The 23,307-nt window shown below is 47.3% G+C and overlaps 1 protein-coding gene across 1 annotated transcript; it reads left to right on the top strand.

Annotated features, from left to right (window-relative positions):
- Positions 1-880: 880 nt before the first annotated feature.
- Es2 (ess-2 splicing factor homolog) lies at positions 881-20,902 on the top strand. Its single transcript, XM_073078432.1, has 8 exons — positions 881-1,188; positions 6,567-6,720; positions 7,424-7,564; positions 8,008-8,201; positions 8,592-8,762; positions 17,280-17,455; positions 18,932-19,063; positions 19,657-20,902. The coding sequence occupies exons 1-8, from the start codon at positions 1,033-1,035 to the stop codon at positions 19,958-19,960; spliced, it is 1,428 nt and encodes a 475-aa protein (XP_072934533.1). The 5' UTR covers positions 881-1,032; the 3' UTR covers positions 19,961-20,902.
- Positions 20,903-23,307: the final 2,405 nt, after the last annotated feature.

The following is a 23,307-nucleotide window of genomic DNA, read 5'->3' as shown; positions in this document are numbered from 1 at the left end:
TTGTTATTTATCCCGTTTATAACAATAAAATATTTAATTTAAGACAGTTACGTCAGATAATAATCACACGGTAACAATTAGCCCAGGATTGAAAAACAAGTAAACATTTATTTTCATTTCATTTCCAATTATAGATGTGCGCGAGGATGCACTCAAGTTTAAAGCTACGCAGGAAAACTTTTTTCATATCAATGACCTGCGACCACTTACTTAACTACTACTTAAGTATTCCCCATACGAATTTTGCATTATTCGATTTAATATTTTTATCGTTAGAGATCCCCTAAACCGTCAAATATATTGTGCAATGTTGCGAATTGTGCAATTTTATTGACTGTTTAGGGTCAAATTGAAAATTGCCCAGAGATTAGAACGAAAGTTTGAGTGACTTTAATTTTTGTTGCACCATATTTTTTATTGAATCGTGTAGGGTCAGTATTGCGAAATATTTTTACTCAAATCAATTCAAATATATTTTTTATAAAAATTAATTAAAAATAATTTCTGTACAGAGTACTTTTTGAACGTCAATACATCTACCGCCACTTCACAAGGTATATCTTTATGGAGAGAACTATTTTCAATCTGCGACTAAACACGAAAACATTGTGCAGTTCGTATTATTGTGCAATATAATTGCTAGTTTGGAGTCAGAGCGCCTTTTAATTTTATTGAACATTAAAAAGTATTATACAATGTTATTGTAGGTCTAGAGGCAGCCTTAGTCCAACAAACTTTTCTATGCTTGTGGCGGTTTTCGGCAATAGCTATACATAGCTATACTATTATCTATCTGTTTAGGTATCTATAGATAAAGTTGTTAGTCTATAAACAAATTGAAACATAGACAATAGATACTACATGTCAATGTCAGAAACGTGACTGCACTTGTCATTGTCATGTAACAAGCCAAAGTAAACGTCAATAATTGTAATTTACTTACAAAAACGTGATGTTTTGAAAGTTTTTATCGAATATAATGTTAGTTGTTTTTCCTATTTCATTGTAATAACCTTCTCTACGTTGCACACAATGTCTGAAGAACATAAAGACTCCAGGCCCGGTGAAGCAGCCCTTCGTAATATGCAGGTGTTAAAACACGAAAGTTCTGTTTTCAAAGTTCCAAAAGTGCCCAAAAAACGCATTCTGAAGAAGGCTCAAGTTTTGGACGAAGAAGAATACGTACAGGTATCAATTTTCATTTAAGTAACTATTGTTTTCTAAGAATTTCGACATTTGTTGCAACCAAAGATAATCAATTATGTAGTAGCAATAAACCGAACTAAAGGAGTAAGCGTCCACGGTTTATTACCAAATGGTTATAAGTTACCTTTTAAGATATAAATGGTGACAGTGTGAAGTGGAATGAAAGGTTATATATAAAAATATTAACAATGGGACCTCTATAGCCTTTCGCTGTTACTTTCTTTGGTTTAAATATAACAATACATCCTCAATTTGATAAATTGTAACTTAAATACAGTAATACCTCGACTTACGCTACCCCGACTTACGCGAATTCGGAGTTACACGATTTTTAAAGCGATCTCGTTTTCGATTCTTCTTTGGTTTATTGGATAATAATCCATACCATACTGATAGATTATTATCCATAATCGAGCCATAGTAACCCTTACTGACCCCATAATTATTCATATAAGCATTTGTATTTGTTGCGTGAAGTCAACACATACGAAATCATACCATACTATGTTATGTACATGCATACCCCGACTTACGCGAATTCGACTTACGCAGTTATCACTCTGTCCCACCAATCGTGTAAGTCCGAGGTATTACTGTGTATACGAAGTTTACTAGTAAGTAACTGTTATGTGTTATTAAATACTATTAAAGTGAGACTGATGACGACTGACAGTTGTTTTATGCTACATTAACAAAATTGTATCAAAATCAAAATTGTATACAAGGTCGTGCCACGTTACTGATCACGTCCGTATAAAATATAAGTTTAAAAATAGAAATATTACGAATAGTGGGCTAAAGTTTATGTGAAAATCAAGAATACGATAAGAACAATCCAGTGAATTATAAACAGACTGCCTAAAACTATAAAAAGTGCTAAAATATCGAGTGAACAAGAAGAACAATAACGTTAACAAAACAGTGACAACAAAGAAAAAATATAGTGATATACCTGGAAATAAGTGTCCAGATACTACAGAAAAGTGGAAAGTAACGTGAGAGCAATAAAATACCTGTGCTACAACCAATCAAGTGAGCTAACAGTCATTATAGAAATCTTCATAACCTATAACAGCAAACGTCTATTTTGCGTTTCAAAAAGAAGCACCGAACCACAATTGCTTGAAAATAGCGCCATCTAGCGAACAACTGGTGAACTACATTGTATACGAGTTTGAATCAAATCCTTGCAGCAAATTAAACTCGTGCGCACTAACTAGCGTACATAGTGATTTATCAGTTCGCCGCTAGAGGGCTAACAAAACGATAAACTACACGTCGTGATTATAATAGCCAGAGAAATATCTAAAGAAATGGAGGAAGTCACAGAGATGTTTCGAATACTACAAAGAAAATTTGATGAACAAGCAATCGAAATACAAGATATGAAACAAATCATACCGCAAATTATAAATGATAATATAAACCAAAAATTTGAAACCATAGAAAACAAATACAGACTATTACAAAAAACAGTTGAAGACCAAGGCCGACGTATACAACAATTTGAAAAAACAATTAGGAAGAAGAATGTAATTTTTTTCGGAATAGAAGAAACAGAGACAAGTTACTATAGCCTACAGAATACTATATTACATATTATAAACGAAAAAATGAAAATAAGTTGCAATAAAGAAAATATAGAAGAAGTAAGGCGTTTAGGGAAAAAACAAGAATCCAATAAATTAAGACCGGTGGTTGTAACACTGAACACATTAGGAATGAAAATCGAGCTTTTAAAGAACAAAAGAAATTTGTCCGAAACGTCTTATTATATTAAAGAAGATTTTCCGCCAGAAATTTTAGAGCAACGTAAAAAACTAAGAGGCCAACTACTCGAAGAAAGAAACAAAGGAAAGACAGCTTATTTAAAGTATAATAAAATTGTAATCTTACCAGAGAATACGCAAGAAGTACAAAAAGAACAGAATTATTCAACACAAAATCAAAACAGCAATAAACGAAATTTATCGGAATCACCGGAAATTAACGTGGATAATAATAGCTTAAACTTCAAAAAACACGGTAACAAAAAACCTACAAAAAAGAGAAATGCAAATATTCATCAATATATTATCAGAAATTCAAATAACGATCCTCGAACTTCCCAAGATACTTTGGATGTTACAACAAACACGACTCTCACGCAACAACACAAGAATAAAACATATTGACAAAAAGCTGCGACCTCTCAACAATGTCCCCCAAGACGGCTGGTCACCGCGGGGGCAAAAGACTACAACCCTCCACTCCAAAAACTCTACATATGCACATACAACGCAAGATCTCTTTCAACAAATGAAAAGTTACTTGAATTTAAGGAAGCAATATCAAAAATTAATTATGATATTATTGGACTAGCCGAAATAAGACGCACCGGTTACAATGTTACAGAGGACAATACGCATATATTTTGCTATTATGGGGAAATAAAAGGTCATTATGGTATAGGTTTTCTTATAAAAAAGGAATTTAAATCAAATATAGAGAGTTTCATTGCAATATCAGACCGAATTTGTATACTAAACCTTAAGTTGGACACCACGTCTATCTCTGTTGTTCAAGTTCATGCCCCTACTATCGAAGCAAATGAATCAGAGATCAATGAATTTTACAACCAAATACAACAATGCCTGACGCAGTGCAACAAACATCTTATTGTTTTGGGCGACTTCAATGCCAGAGTTGGACAACGCCTTAACGGTGAAGAAAGAATCCTAGGGACTTATTGCTATGGTAATAGAGATAAAAGGGGCAAAAGATTACTTCAATTTTGCTGGGAAAATAATTTGCGCATAATAAATAGTATTTTTAAAAAGAAAATTAACAATCAATGGACCTGGAAATCACCTAAGAATAAAAAGAGTCAGATAGACTATATATTATCAAACATTTCAGAAAAAATAACAAACTTCGAAATAATAAATAGATTATCCTACCCCAGTGACCACAGACTTTTAAGAAGCACACTGCAACTAAAGAATGTTAAAAAAAGTAGAGCAAAATATAAAAATAACAATAAAAGTAAACTACAAACAGCAGAACAGCAGGAAATATTTTTGGAAGCTTTACAAAGAAATATGAATTCTTTTCAAATAGAGGCGAACAAAAATGTAGAGTATTACTACAACAAATTAGAAAAAGTAATAATTAAAAGTCTCGACTTCATCATAAATAACAAAACCGAGAAGGCGACCATTATTACAAAATACATAAAAACTTTAATAAACAGAAGATCTGAGTTAACCAACAAAAAACATTTGACAAGCGAAGAAAAGGCCGAGCGTTGCTATTTATATAAAAATGTACATAAGCTAATTAAAAAAGAGCATGAAAAACATAAAATAAGAGTTTTAGAAAAACATTTACATATATCAGGAAGCATAAAAAAAGGTATAAAAGAGTTAACAAGAAATAAGCATTGGATCCCCTGCCTTAAAGAACTTACAACAAATAAGAAGAGTTTTAATAGATCAGATATAATAGATATTGCTACGACTTTCTTCAAAAATCTCTACGCTGCGCCAATCTTAACACAACGAGAGACTGAAGCACCTCTGCTCTCTAATTCTGAAACGTTAGACAGATTCTCCGTGCAGGAAATCGAAGAAAAAATTTCAGCCTTAAAAAATGACAGAAGCTCTGGCCCAGATGGTATACCAAACGAGGCAATAAAAGCAGGAAGCTCTATTCTGGTCCCATATCTGACGACTCTTTTTAATAAGTGTGTTGATGAAGGAAAAATCCCTACAAAGTGGGGAAAATCATACATAATTTTACTATATAAAAAAGGGGATCCATCGGATATTGGAAATTATCGACCGATTAGTCTTCAACAAAATATATATAAATTATTCGCTTCATGTATTAAAGATCGCCTTACAACTTACATCGAATCTCAGCAAACAGTAGAACAAGCAGGATTTAGAAGAAACTTCTCAACCATAGATCATATCCATACTTTGAATTTAATTATAGAAAAATATGAAGAACAAAGACAACCGCTCTACCTAGCGTTCATTGATTACGCGAAGGCTTTCGACTCTATCCACCATGATAGCATATGGACAGCTTTAAACGAATGCAACATACCATCAGAAGCAATCAAACTCATTAAAGACATATATATCAAAAGTACAAGTCAAGTAAAAATAGACAAAACTGGGGTAGAGATTAGTATATGTAGAGGCGTAAGGCAAGGTGACCCCTTATCAGCATTGATATTTATAGCAGTTCTCCAAAGCATCATGAAAAAATTAAAATGGGAAAAAAGAGGTATAAACATCAACGGAATGTTCCTAAACAACCTTAGGTTTGCTGACGACATTATATTATTCTCTAGATCAGCTTCAGAGTTAGAAACCATGATAAATGAGCTACAAATTGTTAGTGGTAAAGTAGGCTTGCAGATAAATACCAAAAAAACAAAGGTTATGACCAACAGTACGAAAATACCTATAAATTCTAATAATAATTCCATAGAATACGTACAACAATACATATACTTAGGAAAACAGATATCCTTTGAGAAATCCAGACATCGCGATGAACTAAACCGACGTATAAATATTACTTGGAATAAATTTTGGACAAATAAGGAAATATTAAAATCAAATCTCTCCATGAAACTAAAGAAAAAAGTTCTGGATTCGTGTATTTTACCGTGTCTATCATACGCCTCTCAAACATGGATATTTAATAAGTACAGTAAACAAAAAATACAAACATGTCAAAGAGCCATAGAACGTAGTATTTTAAACTTAAAAAGAACAGACAAAAAAAGAAACTCTGAAATACGAAACACTACAAGAGTTATAGATGCTTTGGATCATTGCAGAAAACTTAAATGGAAATGGGCTGGCCATATTGCGCGTATGAATGATGACAGATGGACGAAAAAGATTACCAATTGGACTGGACCAATGGGTAAAAGAAGTAGAGGAAGACCAATAGAACGATGGTTAGACGAAATACTTAAAATAGCAGAGACTGGTTAGAAAAAGCTAAAAACAGAGACACATGGAGAAAAATGGAGGAGGCCTATACTCATTTAGAGGTCCTTAATATAAACAAACATACATGACCCACACAATATGAAAATATATATATAATATTAAATGACATTAGCAATAACATATTAAAATTGTATAAGTTAAAAAAAAAAAAAAAAATATCATAGTTAATCGATGACTGTGACATAACTGATACTAATAATAATATATAATGTAAAATGACAATTTATAAATGTAAACAGACTGATATGTATATTAACGGAATAAATAGGCTTTTTTATTTTTTTATTTATTTTTATAACAAAATTGTATAGTAAAAGAGTTTTAAGATATATTTTTATGTTACAGGGTATAGCAAAAATAATCCAACGAGATTTCTTTCCTGATTTGGAGAAGCTTAAAGCCCAAAATGACTTTTTGGAAGCCTCCGAAAACAAAGATTATGCTAAACTTAGGGAAATTACCCGAAAATACAGTGGTAGCAGACCTCCTACAGAACCTTGTGAGTAAATAACATAAATAATAAGGGATACAGTCCACACCAAACTTCTAGTCTGATGTGAAATGAAGATCTAGTCAGAGAGCCAATGGGGTTGAACACAACTACAAGTATATACACCGTAACAACAGTTAGGCTCACACTAACTGCGCTTTGTACCCATGGGCAAGAGTGGAAGGTTTCGGGAGAGTCCCATGCTGTCTTCGTCCCGCTAATATCTACAGTTTGCTGTTGCAATGTGTCTACAAGTTTTGCACGAACTCTACCACCTGTATGAATTTAGATCACCGGTTTATTTCGAATGATAATTTTGTACCCTTGTACACTAGTAATAATAATGCAGGGAAATAAACTAGATAAATACTGTTGACTAGTGCCGTCTGCTTCCCTTGCCGACCGGTCAGTGTTATGCAACACAAATACTCGCATGGCCCTCCGTTAAGATATATAATATTTATAGCTCGTTCTGTGATGAATTCTGAATCTGATCATCAAATTATAAATTTACCACTTTATTCATATTAGTATTTCGGCCAGTGCAAAATCAGTCCTCAGGTAGGAGACCAATCTTATCTAGGGTTAATTACAGATGTCCATGGGGGGCCAAAGCTACCTTCCCTGGTGGATGGCATGCTCATCGGCTACTCCAATATTGTAAAGAAACGAAATATATAATTTGTCTACTTTTTATGTTTTTTCTTTACAGTCAACTCTCCAGCGACCTTCGATACTCCGGGCGTGGATCGTCCATACTCTCCTACATCATCCGAGGTGGAGGACAGTGAATCTGTTATAGATACTGATGCTGGTGATAAAACAAAGGATATAACAGACAAACATACATTAGGTATGAGTAAATAATTGGTTAATCTGTATATTTTTCAATACTTTTCAGGGGCTTGTAAATGCTAACTTCAAATTATAAATATCAGTATTATTGAAATGTAATGATGTACATGTTGTCCTAAAGTTCCAAGTATGCCAGAGGTCCTTTACCAATTAATATACCAGAAAGTCTTCATAGCAAATCTTAGTAGTTTTGCCAAAATTGGACGAAAAAAAGATTAAATATATTGATATTTTTGCTTTGTATTGTTAAGTCAGAATTGTAAGCTAAATGAAAGGTTGAAGGATGCTTCAACCCTTTTAATTACACTGTTGGACACATGACAATATACCTTATTTTCATTAAATACTGAACTTTGTTTATACATTTACTTTGCCATCATAACAACTACCAATTCACAGGAATTATAACCTTAGCTATTAAGATAATGTATTTCATAACAGACTCATTCCTGGCCACACACACGAGTGAAGACAACGCAAGCTACGACAAGTTGATAGCGTTAGAAGACAAGAAGCGAGCAGGCAAGCTGGCCTCACAGTTCGAGGCGGAAATCACATCCAATGCGCTCGCGGATGCTGCGCTAGCGCTGCCCTCTATTGAACAACAAGCGGACCAAAGGGAAAGACCTCAGGAGGTGAGTGTTTTTATGTGTATTATTTTAAATGTGTATTGGAAAATTTGGTAAAAAAATCTGAAATCTTTTTTCATCTACTGTTTAATCTTACGATAGGCATTAATTTATATGGGACGTGGCTGGCGTTTACATCAGCGCCGGCCGAAGTTGCCGGGCCGCGAATGTAATGCTAACGCTTCTCGTGACCCGGCATCGAGCGTCCAGAGGAAAGCCGCGGAGTTTTAGTCGGTAAAAGTCCGACATATCCCTTCCGCTCCCCCGGGCGTAAGGGAATCCATGAGGATTTCTCCGCGTAAAAAAAGAAAAAAAGGCATTAATTAATGTAACCTACCACTAATTTCTTTAATTATTTTGTTGGAACTATGATATATGATATTTATGATTTATCAGGTGGACACGTGGCGGTACCGGGCCCGCAACTACATCATGTACGTGCCGGATGGCGTGTCGCAGCGAGCGGCCGCCCGCCCCGCCCTGCGTCGCCGCAACACCCGCCTGCGCGCGCTGCCCTTCGACCACGACAAGAACAAGGAGCAGATCAGCGCCATCGCGCGCGAGCAGGTGACGTCACACGCCCCGCGCTGCGCCGCCGCAACACCCGCCTGCGCGCGCTGCCCTTCGACCACGACAAGAACAAGGAGCAGATCAGCGCCATCGCGCGCGAGCAGGTGACGTCACACGCCCCGCGCTGCGCCGCCGCAACACCCGCCTGCGCGCGCTGCCCTTCGACCACGACAAGAACAAGGAGCAGATCAGCGCCATCGCGCGCGAGCAGGTGACGTCACACGCCCCGCGCTGCGCCGCCGCAACACCCGCCTGCGCGCGCTGCCCTTCGACCACGACAAGAACAAGGAGCAGATCAGCGCCATCGCGCGCGAGCAGGTGACGTCACACGCCCCGCGCTGCGCCGCCGCAACACCCGCCTGCGCGCGCTGCCCTTCGACCACGACAAGAACAAGGAGCAGATCAGCGCCATCGCGCGCGAGCAGGTGACGTCACACGCCCCGCGCTGCGCCGCCGCAACACCCGCCTGCGCGCGCTGCCCTTCGACCACGACAAGAACAAGGAGCAGATCAGCGCCATCGCGCGCGAGCAGGTGACGTCACACGCCCCGCGCTGCGCCGCCGCAACACCCGCCTGCGCGCGCTGCCCTTCGACCACGACAAGAACAAGGAGCAGATCAGCGCCATCGCGCGCGAGCAGGTGACGTCACACGCCCCGCGCTGCGCCGCCGCAACACCCGCCTGCGCGCGCTGCCCTTCGACCACGACAAGAACCAGGAGCAGATCAGCGCCATCGCGCGCGAGCAGGTGACGTCACACGCCCCGCGCTGCGCCGCCGCAACACCCGCCTGCGCGCGCTGCCCTTCGACCACGACAAGAACAAGGAGCAGATCAGCGCCATCGCGCGCGAGCAGGTGACGTCACACGCCCCGCGCTGCGCCGCCGCAACACCCGCCTGCGCGCGCTGCCCTTCGACCACGACAAGAACAAGGAGCAGATCAGCGCCATCGCGCGCGAGCAGGTGACGTCACACGCCCCGCGCTGCGCCGCCGCAACACCCGCCTGCGCGCGCTGCCCTTCGACCACGACAAGAACAAGGAGCAGATCAGCGCCATCGCGCGCGAGCAGGTGACGTCACACGCCCCGCGCTGCGCCGCCGCAACACCCGCCTGCGCGCGCTGCCCTTCGACCACGACAAGAACAAGGAGCAGATCAGCGCCATCGCGCGCGAGCAGGTGACGTCACACGCCCCGCGCTGCGCCGCCGCAACACCCGCCTGCGCGCGCTGCCCTTCGACCACGACAAGAACAAGGAGCAGATCAGCGCCATCGCGCGCGAGCAGGTGACGTCACACGCCCCGCGCTGCGCCGCCGCAACACCCGCCTGCGCGCGCTGCCCTTCGACCACGACAAGAACAAGGAGCAGATCAGCGCCATCGCGCGCGAGCAGGTGACGTCACACGCCCCGCGCTGCGCCGCCGCAACACCCGCCTGCGCGCGCTGCCCTTCGACCACGACAAGAACAAGGAGCAGATCAGCGCCATCGCGCGCGAGCAGGTGACGTCACACGCCCCGCGCTGCGCCGCCGCAACACCCGCCTGCGCGCGCTGCCCTTCGACCACGACAAGAACAAGGAGCAGATCAGCGCCATCGCGCGCGAGCAGGTGACGTCACACGCCCCGCGCTGCGCCGCCGCAACACCCGCCTGCGCGCGCTGCCCTTCGACCACGACAAGAACAAGGAGCAGATCAGCGCCATCGCGCGCGAGCAGGTGACGTCACACGCCCCGCGCTGCGCCGCCGCAACACCCGCCTGCGCGCGCTGCCCTTCGACCACGACAAGAACAAGGAGCAGATCAGCGCCATCGCGCGCGAGCAGGTGACGTCACACGCCCCGCGCTGCGCCGCCGCAACACCCGCCTGCGCGCGCTGCCCTTCGACCACGACAAGAACAAGGAGCAGATCAGCGCCATCGCGCGCGAGCAGGTGACGTCACACGCCCCGCGCTGCGCCGCCGCAACACCCGCCTGCGCGCGCTGCCCTTCGACCACGACAAGAACAAGGAGCAGATCAGCGCCATCGCGCGCGAGCAGGTGACGTCACACGCCCCGCGCTGCGCCGCCGCAACACCCGCCTGCGCGCGCTGCCCTTCGACCACGACAAGAACAAGGAGCAGATCAGCGCCATCGCGCGCGAGCAGGTGACGTCACACGCCCCGCGCTGCGCCGCCGCAACACCCGCCTGCGCGCGCTGCCCTTCGACCACGACAAGAACAAGGAGCAGATCAGCGCCATCGCGCGCGAGCAGGTGACGTCACACGCCCCGCGCTGCGCCGCCGCAACACCCGCCTGCGCGCGCTGCCCTTCGACCACGACAAGAACAAGGAGCAGATCAGCGCCATCGCGCGCGAGCAGGTGACGTCACACGCCCCGCGCTGCGCCGCCGCAACACCCGCCTGCGCGCGCTGCCCTTCGACCACGACAAGAACAAGGAGCAGATCAGCGCCATCGCGCGCGAGCAGGTGACGTCACACGCCCCGCGCTGCGCCGCCGCAACACCCGCCTGCGCGCGCTGCCCTTCGACCACGACAAGAACAAGGAGCAGATCAGCGCCATCGCGCGCGAGCAGGTGACGTCACACGCCCCGCGCTGCGCCGCCGCAACACCCGCCTGCGCGCGCTGCCCTTCGACCACGACAAGAACAAGGAGCAGATCAGCGCCATCGCGCGCGAGCAGGTGACGTCACACGCCCCGCGCTGCGCCGCCGCAACACCCGCCTGCGCGCGCTGCCCTTCGACCACGACAAGAACAAGGAGCAGATCAGCGCCATCGCGCGCGAGCAGGTGACGTCACACGCCCCGCGCTGCGCCGCCGCAACACCCGCCTGCGCGCGCTGCCCTTCGACCACGACAAGAACAAGGAGCAGATCAGCGCCATCGCGCGCGAGCAGGTGACGTCACACGCCCCGCGCTGCGCCGCCGCAACACCCGCCTGCGCGCGCTGCCCTTCGACCACGACAAGAACAAGGAGCAGATCAGCGCCATCGCGCGCGAGCAGGTGACGTCACACGCCCCGCGCTGCGCCGCCGCAACACCCGCCTGCGCGCGCTGCCCTTCGACCACGACAAGAACAAGGAGCAGATCAGCGCCATCGCGCGCGAGCAGGTGACGTCACACGCCCCGCGCTGCGCCGCCGCAACACCCGCCTGCGCGCGCTGCCCTTCGACCACGACAAGAACAAGGAGCAGATCAGCGCCATCGCGCGCGAGCAGGTGACGTCACACGCCCCGCGCTGCGCCGCCGCAACACCCGCCTGCGCGCGCTGCCCTTCGACCACGACAAGAACAAGGAGCAGATCAGCGCCATCGCGCGCGAGCAGGTGACGTCACACGCCCCGCGCTGCGCCGCCGCAACACCCGCCTGCGCGCGCTGCCCTTCGACCACGACAAGAACAAGGAGCAGATCAGCGCCATCGCGCGCGAGCAGGTGACGTCACACGCCCCGCGCTGCGCCGCCGCAACACCCGCCTGCGCGCGCTGCCCTTCGACCACGACAAGAACAAGGAGCAGATCAGCGCCATCGCGCGCGAGCAGGTGACGTCACACGCCCCGCGCTGCGCCGCCGCAACACCCGCCTGCGCGCGCTGCCCTTCGACCACGACAAGAACAAGGAGCAGATCAGCGCCATCGCGCGCGAGCAGGTGACGTCACACGCCCCGCGCTGCGCCGCCGCAACACCCGCCTGCGCGCGCTGCCCTTCGACCACGACAAGAACAAGGAGCAGATCAGCGCCATCGCGCGCGAGCAGGTGACGTCACACGCCCCGCGCTGCGCCGCCGCAACACCCGCCTGCGCGCGCTGCCCTTCGACCACGACAAGAACAAGGAGCAGATCAGCGCCATCGCGCGCGAGCAGGTGACGTCACACGCCCCGCGCTGCGCCGCCGCAACACCCGCCTGCGCGCGCTGCCCTTCGACCACGACAAGAACAAGGAGCAGATCAGCGCCATCGCGCGCGAGCAGGTGACGTCACACGCCCCGCGCTGCGCCGCCGCAACACCCGCCTGCGCGCGCTGCCCTTCGACCACGACAAGAACAAGGAGCAGATCAGCGCCATCGCGCGCGAGCAGGTGACGTCACACGCCCCGCGCTGCGCCGCCGCAACACCCGCCTGCGCGCGCTGCCCTTCGACCACGACAAGAACAAGGAGCAGATCAGCGCCATCGCGCGCGAGCAGGTGACGTCACACGCCCCGCGCTGCGCCGCCGCAACACCCGCCTGCGCGCGCTGCCCTTCGACCACGACAAGAACAAGGAGCAGATCAGCGCCATCGCGCGCGAGCAGGTGACGTCACACGCCCCGCGCTGCGCCGCCGCAACACCCGCCTGCGCGCGCTGCCCTTCGACCACGACAAGAACAAGGAGCAGATCAGCGCCATCGCGCGCGAGCAGGTGACGTCACACGCCCCGCGCTGCGCCGCCGCAACACCCGCCTGCGCGCGCTGCCCTTCGACCACGACAAGAACAAGGAGCAGATCAGCGCCATCGCGCGCGAGCAGGTGACGTCACACGCCCCGCGCTGCGCCGCCGCAACACCCGCCTGCGCGCGCTGCCCTTCGACCACGACAAGAACAAGGAGCAGATCAGCGCCATCGCGCGCGAGCAGGTGACGTCACACGCCCCGCGCTGCGCCGCCGCAACACCCGCCTGCGCGCGCTGCCCTTCGACCACGACAAGAACAAGGAGCAGATCAGCGCCATCGCGCGCGAGCAGGTGACGTCACACGCCCCGCGCTGCGCCGCCGCAACACCCGCCTGCGCGCGCTGCCCTTCGACCACGACAAGAACAAGGAGCAGATCAGCGCCATCGCGCGCGAGCAGGTGACGTCACACGCCCCGCGCTGCGCCGCCGCAACACCCGCCTGCGCGCGCTGCCCTTCGACCACGACAAGAACAAGGAGCAGATCAGCGCCATCGCGCGCGAGCAGGTGACGTCACACGCCCCGCGCTGCGCCGCCGCAACACCCGCCTGCGCGCGCTGCCCTTCGACCACGACAAGAACAAGGAGCAGATCAGCGCCATCGCGCGCGAGCAGGTGACGTCACACGCCCCGCGCTGCGCCGCCGCAACACCCGCCTGCGCGCGCTGCCCTTCGACCACGACAAGAACAAGGAGCAGATCAGCGCCATCGCGCGCGAGCAGGTGACGTCACACGCCCCGCGCTGCGCCGCCGCAACACCCGCCTGCGCGCGCTGCCCTTCGACCACGACAAGAACAAGGAGCAGATCAGCGCCATCGCGCGCGAGCAGGTGACGTCACACGCCCCGCGCTGCGCCGCCGCAACACCCGCCTGCGCGCGCTGCCCTTCGACCACGACAAGAACAAGGAGCAGATCAGCGCCATCGCGCGCGAGCAGGTGACGTCACACGCCCCGCGCTGCGCCGCCGCAACACCCGCCTGCGCGCGCTGCCCTTCGACCACGACAAGAACAAGGAGCAGATCAGCGCCATCGCGCGCGAGCAGGTGACGTCACACGCCCCGCGCTGCGCCGCCGCAACACCCGCCTGCGCGCGCTGCCCTTCGACCACGACAAGAACAAGGAGCAGATCAGCGCCATCGCGCGCGAGCAGGTGACGTCACACGCCCCGCGCTGCGCCGCCGCAACACCCGCCTGCGCGCGCTGCCCTTCGACCACGACAAGAACAAGGAGCAGATCAGCGCCATCGCGCGCGAGCAGGTGACGTCACACGCCCCGCGCTGCGCCGCCGCAACACCCGCCTGCGCGCGCTGCCCTTCGACCACGACAAGAACAAGGAGCAGATCAGCGCCATCGCGCGCGAGCAGGTGACGTCACACGCCCCGCGCTGCGCCGCCGCAACACCCGCCTGCGCGCGCTGCCCTTCGACCACGACAAGAACAAGGAGCAGATCAGCGCCATCGCGCGCGAGCAGGTGACGTCACACGCCCCGCGCTGCGCCGCCGCAACACCCGCCTGCGCGCGCTGCCCTTCGACCACGACAAGAACAAGGAGCAGATCAGCGCCATCGCGCGCGAGCAGGTGACGTCACACGCCCCGCGCTGCGCCGCCGCAACACCCGCCTGCGCGCGCTGCCCTTCGACCACGACAAGAACAAGGAGCAGATCAGCGCCATCGCGCGCGAGCAGGTGACGTCACACGCCCCGCGCTGCGCCGCCGCAACACCCGCCTGCGCGCGCTGCCCTTCGACCACGACAAGAACAAGGAGCAGATCAGCGCCATCGCGCGCGAGCAGGTGACGTCACACGCCCCGCGCTGCGCCGCCGCAACACCCGCCTGCGCGCGCTGCCCTTCGACCACGACAAGAACAAGGAGCAGATCAGCGCCATCGCGCGCGAGCAGGTGACGTCACACGCCCCGCGCTGCGCCGCCGCAACACCCGCCTGCGCGCGCTGCCCTTCGACCACGACAAGAACAAGGAGCAGATCAGCGCCATCGCGCGCGAGCAGGTGACGTCACACGCCCCGCGCTGCGCCGCCGCAACACCCGCCTGCGCGCGCTGCCCTTCGACCACGACAAGAACAAGGAGCAGATCAGCGCCATCGCGCGCGAGCAGGTGACGTCACACGCCCCGCGCTGCGCCGCCGCAACACCCGCCTGCGCGCGCTGCCCTTCGACCACGACAAGAACAAGGAGCAGATCAGCGCCATCGCGCGCGAGCAGGTGACGTCACACGCCCCGCGCTGCGCCGCCGCAACACCCGCCTGCGCGCGCTGCCCTTCGACCACGACAAGAACAAGGAGCAGATCAGCGCCATCGCGCGCGAGCAGGTGACGTCACACGCCCCGCGCTGCGCCGCCGCAACACCCGCCTGCGCGCGCTGCCCTTCGACCACGACAAGAACAAGGAGCAGATCAGCGCCATCGCGCGCGAGCAGGTGACGTCACACGCCCCGCGCTGCGCCGCCGCAACACCCGCCTGCGCGCGCTGCCCTTCGACCACGACAAGAACAAGGAGCAGATCAGCGCCATCGCGCGCGAGCAGGTGACGTCACACGCCCCGCGCTGCGCCGCCGCAACACCCGCCTGCGCGCGCTGCCCTTCGACCACGACAAGAACAAGGAGCAGATCAGCGCCATCGCGCGCGAGCAGGTGACGTCACACGCCCCGCGCTGCGCCGCCGCAACACCCGCCTGCGCGCGCTGCCCTTCGACCACGACAAGAACAAGGAGCAGATCAGCGCCATCGCGCGCGAGCAGGTGACGTCACACGCCCCGCGCTGCGCCGCCGCAACACATCATGCACGTGCCGGAGGGCGTGATGTTGTTGGATTCGTCGTGGCAGCAAGTGACACTGGATAAATGGATTTCCTAAAATAAAAATTGCGTCTTTCGTTTCCGCTTTTGAGCACAGCATATACGACTTATCTTGCTACCGGGTAGAGGCGTACGTTGGGCGTAATATCATATGTATTTTTATATAGGAATAATTTTTAGCCTCAGGGCGACACGTTTGAGAGGCGGCATTTTTTTTTAATAGGACGACCTTTTTACCGCAGACTGTCCTTATAAGGGGAGGCTTATTCAACTTACGACTCTTACGGCGCGAGTGCGCTAAGCCACAGCTGTCTTTCTCATTTTTGAATCGTGACTTTTTTTTTACTATATACCATTATGTTACGTGTACCGTTAACCATTATGTTTCTTACCATTTACCATTTTCTTACCATCTACCATTATATTTCTTACCATTTACAATTAGTTTTCTTACCATATACCATTATGTTTCTTACCATTTACCATTTTCTTACTGGGTTGGTGGTTTTTGATACCTATAACTTGTGCACACTGGAACTAGGTAGGCGAAATAGAGAAAGCGCGGAGAAAGAAGAATTGGGTAGCTTTCCCTATGGAATGTAGGCGGGTATGCGGTTGCGGTGCGCGATGAGAAAAGTGGAAATATGCGGAAAATTAGAGCCACGTGGTCGCGAAAACAGAGTACGCAATTGCGGCGCGGTGCGTAAGGTCACGTAGCTAAAGGCCCACTCAACCGTCCTTGGGACTAGTGGCCAATGTGCATACAGTACGTCATCGTAGACGTCACCGGAGTACGTGCGTCGGGATTGGATGATTGCGGATGGGACTGTATGCACAAGCGAATAAGCGTTGCGGCTACCATTATATTTCTTAACATTTTGAATTACGTTTTTTACCATTTACAATTATGTTTCTTATCATTCATCATTATGTTTCTTACCATTTAAATGAAATGAAATGAAATACACAAGTTCACAATAGTTGCTAGGAATCTCACAATCAGCCATGTCAGGGCATGCAAATTGTTATGGCAAGTTGTATCAAAGTAATATTGATTATTTCTAATGTTAGTATGTATTGTTAATCAATATAACGAAATTGTATCTACTTAATCTATAAAATAATAACATGTCCTTCCAAAAAATAACAAAACAATACATCTAATAATAACATGTCCTCAATAATTATATAACATAGTGCGTTTACCATTGTTTCTTACCATTTACCATCATATTTCTTACCATTTACAATAACATTTTATTTACCATATATTATTATTTCCCGTGTGCAGGACGCGAGCATAGCGGGCAAGATCGGCGTGGACGGCAGCAGCGTGTGCGCGCGCGAGCTGCTGCCGCCCGCGTCGCCGCGGCCCGGCGCGGGGCCCGACGCCTCGCCGCTCATGACGTGGGGCGAGATCGAGGGCACGCCCTTCCGCCTCGACGGCGGGGACACGCCGCTGCCCGCGTGAGTATACACTTTGAAGTATTTTTTGTTTTTATGATTTCGTAAAATTGTTGTGCGTATGGATTTTTTTTTTATAATATAGGAGTAGCAGACGAGCATGCAGTCCACCTGATAGTAAGTGGCTCCTGCCGCCCATGGACATCTGTAATCAACCCCAGATAGGATTAGATATTCCTACCTGAGGTCGACCACAGATGCGCCGTTACCCCTGAGGACTAAGCTGGAACGCCTCGGAAAAGTCTGTCTCCCTTACCATACCCTTCAAACCGGAACACAGCAGCGCCTAACACTGCTGTTATTAGGCAGAAATAGGTGTGGCGGTGGTGCCGCCGGAGTCGAACCACAAAGGATTCTACCACCTTCAGACCTTTTGGTCGCAATTACGCTAAATTGTTGTTGTACGCATGGGTAGAAGCCATGATTATTTCAGATGTGTGTGTGTGTGTGATGTATTATGTATGTAATGGATCATGACTGCGTTTGTCACATTACAAGTTGCCTGTCAAGTCATTTAGTAACTTTTGTTTTACTAAGCAATTCGTGAAATCGTTATTAGATAGTACTAACATTGTTATTAGATAGTACTAATATTGATTATTTCTAATGTTAGTATGTACTGTTAATCAATATAACGAAATTGTATCTACTTAATCAATAAAATAATAACATGTCCTTCCTAAAAATAACAAAACAATACATCTAATAATAACATAAATCAAAAAAAATTATAATAAAATAATATAATAATACATCTAATAATAACATGTCCTTAATAATTATATAACATAGTGCGTTTACCATTGTTTCTTACCATTTACCATCATATTTCTTACCTACTAGATAGTACTAACATTGAGTATGGTGCTCGTATTTACTTATTTAGATATATTTTATTTCAAAACATGTCCATTCACCAATTGGCGCCCTCGATCTCGCCCCACGTCTAGAGCAGCCCGGCGTAGGACCCGACGTTTCACCGCTCATGACGTGGGGTGAGATCGAGGGTACGCCCTTCCGCCTCGACGGCGGGAACACGCCGCTGCCGGCGTAAATACACCACATAATACTCTTTTTAATTAGATATATGGTAGATTCTATCAAAAATATTTAAGATGAAATTTGTACACTAAATGTTCGGTTTAGCTAGTAAGCGGCTACTGTCGCCCCATGAATATCTGTACCCTAGATAAGATTAAATTGCTGCTTGAGGTTGGACACAGATGCAATGTTACCCCTTAGGACTACGTTAGAACGCCTAAAGTAAGTATGTCTCCTTTACTGCATACTTCAAACCGGAACACAGCAGCTCTTAACTCCACACTTATTAACAGAAGTAGGTGTGGCTGTGGTATTACCTATTAAGATTTTTCAATTTAATGAGTCCATAAATTGCTTATTTTCCCTTTTTCTTTCCATTTAACTTTGTCATGTAACACACGCTACATGAAAGTTTCTTATATATAATTATGGTTCCAGTGTGGGTGCGGGCGCAGCGTACCGCATGCTGGAGGCGGGCGCGCGGGAGCGTCTCGCCCTGCGCCTCGCCGAGCGCGCCGCCAAGCGACGCCGCGCCGCCACGCCTCGCACGCCTCTCGCCTCGCCGCACACGTGAGTCGCACGCGCCACATACACACACACACACACACACAAGCGCAGGCACGCGTCAAGCATAAAAACATACAAACGCACGCACGCATTCCGCATACACGCACCACATACACACAAACGCACGCACGCGTTCCGCATATATGCACTCGATACCCACCGAAAATATGCACGCATTCGCTTACATCCATTGACACACCCACACACCGTATATAGCTCACACACCTCTTCTACCTCCTTAAAATTCACATATCGGATGCACTTCGTTCCCCTTTGCCTCGACTCAGCCGTAAATTACACACACCTCACACATACTAAAACACACGCTCACATTCGCAAGCACGCAGGCGCGTACACACACACACATTCCTCACTTCATACTGTACACATTGCATGGCAACTTGCGTCGCTACATTAACTAATTAATCGTTAGCAATTAATTTATATTACGATTTTATACATTAATTTTAACAATGTTATAATCGTTATAATGACAATATTACGAATTTGGAAATTTCTTTAAGATAATACACATTACTGCATGCATATTATTCAGGACAATTAATGAACTTCAAAAAATAATAACTTCTCAACAGTTTCAGAACGAATACAGAGCGCTTAGCGAGCATGTCGCCCGCAGCGAGGAAACTGGCCGCCAAGCATCTCCTCTCCCCGCGACTGAAGATGACACCCAACGCCATGGGCATCGTGCCGCACACGCCCAAAACACCGCCAATACCCCAGAAACCTCTCGTGGCGACACCCAAGACGAAGAACCCGAAGACAGTAGCACCCACTGGGGGCGAAACACCCCCGACTGTAGACAACCTCACAGACAACCTGCTGCAAATTAATGTCGCCAAAAGAACCAGATTAAAAGCGCAAGACTTCTTCAATTAACATAAGCTATGTTGTACGTTATAATAATATGAAGGTTCTGAAACTAAGAATATTTATCAACACGAAGCTAAAGAGGCGTTTTGAATGTTGTTCTCTAGGAATGACTGTCGGATATAAGAAAAACATTTTGAATTCGATATGGACGTTTTGAGGTCTATTTACAAAAAACGGTTACCTACAATCAGTGAACCAATTTGAACACTATATGCTCCATTATGTTATTATTTCTGCCCAATAACAGCAGTGTTAAGAGCTACTGTGTTATAGGAAGGGTGTGGTAAGGGAGACATACTTTTCAGAAGCGTTCCAGCTTAGTCCTCAGTAGATGCGACACATATGTGGTCGACCTCAGCTATGAAACTAATCTTATCTGGGGTTGATTATAGATGTCAATGGACGGCAGTAAGCACTTACCATCAGATGGACTGCATGCTCATCTTCTACTCGTATATCTGAGGACTAAGCTGGATAACCTCTGAAAAGTATGTCTTCCTTATCACGCTTCAAACTAGAACAGCATAACTTAACACTGCTGTTGATAGAAATAGTGGTGCCGAAAGTGTGGTAGTGGTGCCGAAGTCGAACCACAAAAGTTTCTACCACATTCAAAAAACCATAAGCGACTGCGTTAAAGCTACATCGCGTTTCTAGCGTTCAGTTTCTCTATCAAGCGTCTAAAAGTGACTGCGACTGACCCTGAAACGTGTACGGGGTATAAAAATATCTGCAACTAAATCGTCACTTGCCGATACTAGAAATAGCACATCGACGATGTAGTAGCAATAACTCGTATCTCATTTTTTTACGAAAAAGCGATTTTTGCATAATTGGACTTAAAATTACGTATCACATGGTCGTCCTTAAGACACCAGGTCCTTAGGTTCAAAATTGAGCAAAATATTAAAGTGTGGCAATACGTTCCATGTCTTTTTAAAGTAGCGTTTCTTCAGTTACTTTTTTGAGTTACGAGTTATTGCCAATTCGTCGTCGATATCTGTTGGGCCCGTTGTACGCGGATTAAATCACGCGGCATATCGTGTATACTTCTTTCTTGTGATGGACTACAAAAGATTATGTAAAATGTACAATTAACTAAACATATACACAAACAGAATACGTGTGATCCGAACTAAACTTAAGGTTACTAAATATATTGTTAAACATTTTTTACAATGTGTAAATTGTATTGTAAAGTGAATAAAACAATTTGTTCCAACAATAATACTTTTATTTTTACTTAATTTATATCCTATGTTATGTAAGTATATCATAGTCATAATATAAAAAATATTTTTTACGATTATCAACCGTCTTACAATAATTTTGTCCGATTAATATGACCCGCATAGCAGTGTTGTCAACATATGTAGGTATCTGACACGCAGTGGGTTCTCGTGGGTTTCGATTCCCGATAATTTTAGATTTCCGTTGGTCTAAGTGACTCCCTTTTCGTCTTTATATGTGTTCATAACATTCACAACACATAAATAATAGGGGTAGTGCGTTTTTGTAAATTTTCAAATACTATTTTATATCACGGCGTGCGTAAATGGACGTTTTACGCACGCTTCGCGTGCGCAAAACCCCCATTTCCGACCCCGTAATATAAAATTTTATACAACACGGGGACGAAAAATGTTTTTCTGACTCGTGTGATTGCAGTCCTCGCCTGCGGCTCGGCCTGCAAACTCACACTTGTCAGAAAAAAATTTTTCGTCCTCGTATTGTAATGTACTATTACGTTTAACAGTGTAATACTGAAGTAATACTTTGAAGTCTAGAATTACGTTATTAGCATTGACTTTTTCACATCACACGATGTGTTTACCTAGTGTTGTAAATATTTATTGTCTCCGACTATTTGTAGCGCGAAACTAGTAGGTACCTATTCTGTGAAGTAGTTTAATACTAATATTAGTTTTACAGTGGAAAAAATAGCACGTATTGTCGCTTCACACAAAACAAAAGTCGTGCAATCGCTATTTTAGTTTTACACGATACATATTTTTGAATTCTCGCCGACATAAAGCCGTTTTCCGGGGCATCTAATAATATGGTTGAATTACAAATACATTAGAATAACAAAGAGGTTTGCTCACTTGTCATGTTGCTCATATTTGTTCAGAGGGTTTCTTTATAACATTTAAACGACAATTGCAGTCGCAAATCCTGCACATAAAATAGCTACTATTCAAAAACTTATCGAGTGCCAATATTTTTCTAGGACATTCACCTAGTCGCCTCAGAAATACACAACTAATTTACAAATAAATATGTGAAACATTGGAATTTACACATGTACATCGATGATCTAAAACTGCTAGTCCGCTCTGAATATAGAAATGAATCGCGTCTCCATACTTAATTGTATGACTAGACCTCCTCGCAAAAACTTCAGAGCGGACTAGCAGTTCGGCGCGGACTATACCTATATTAACGTTGCACATAAGGGTCATGAATCACGATGGCTGCTAAAAGTAAATATCACGACATGCATACAATCTTATTTAAATACACACAATATTTACTTGCGCATCGCTAACTCGTGTTAAAGACGGCTAAATAGATTTTCGCAATTTTCACGTAGAGCCGTGTTACATAGCGTGAATTTAAAGCGACTGGTTGGAATTGTACTCGTATTTACCGGAGCCTAGGAATAAGTCAATGAAAACGAAATTAATATGTATGTAGGTCCTTACTTATGAAAAAATAAAACATATATATTAAACAACTAAAATGCGTAAAATTTTGCCGCCCCCAAAAAGTTCTGCCCGTGTGGGATGAATCCTTCGCCTCAGTTTAGTATTTTACGCCTCTAATAAAACTTCGCACGAAACAACATACTTCTTCATTCCAAAAACATACTATAGGTACATTCAAATTTAATTAGCACACATAGTTTGAATGCAACATCAAAAAGTTAAATAAATTTAAAAGTATCAAAGTGTTGAAATAAGTACAAAATACAGTTTCACACGTTTTTTATATTGTATTATATGCTATTACAATAATTTTGTTCGTGTACAAAGTAATTTAAAGTTACGTAAACTCTTTTTGTAGTCTGTAATGGAAAAAGGTAGTTAATAATTATAAATTACATGCATTTTGAACAAAAACCATGGTCATAACATAATTATCGGTTCATACATTTAAAAACAACATTTTCGTTGTATGTACCTTTATCTATTTAACGTGACTATACGTCCCGTTTTACTCTGTCTTACTCTGTTATATTCTGCGCCAAACTGCTAGTCCGCTATGAAGTTGTTGCGAGCAGATGTAGATGTAGCAGATACAATTTCCTATGGCGACGCGATTCATTTCTATATTCACAGCAGACTGGCAGT

This window comes from Epargyreus clarus, unplaced genomic scaffold, assembly GCF_041222505.1.
Source record: "Epargyreus clarus isolate Ecla_fem2 unplaced genomic scaffold, WU_Ecla_fem_2.2 ptg000012l, whole genome shotgun sequence".
NCBI lineage: Eukaryota > Metazoa > Arthropoda > Insecta > Lepidoptera > Hesperiidae > Epargyreus > Epargyreus clarus.
Note: the sequence above shows the minus strand (reverse complement) of the source record. Positions and strands in the feature narration are given on the sequence as shown.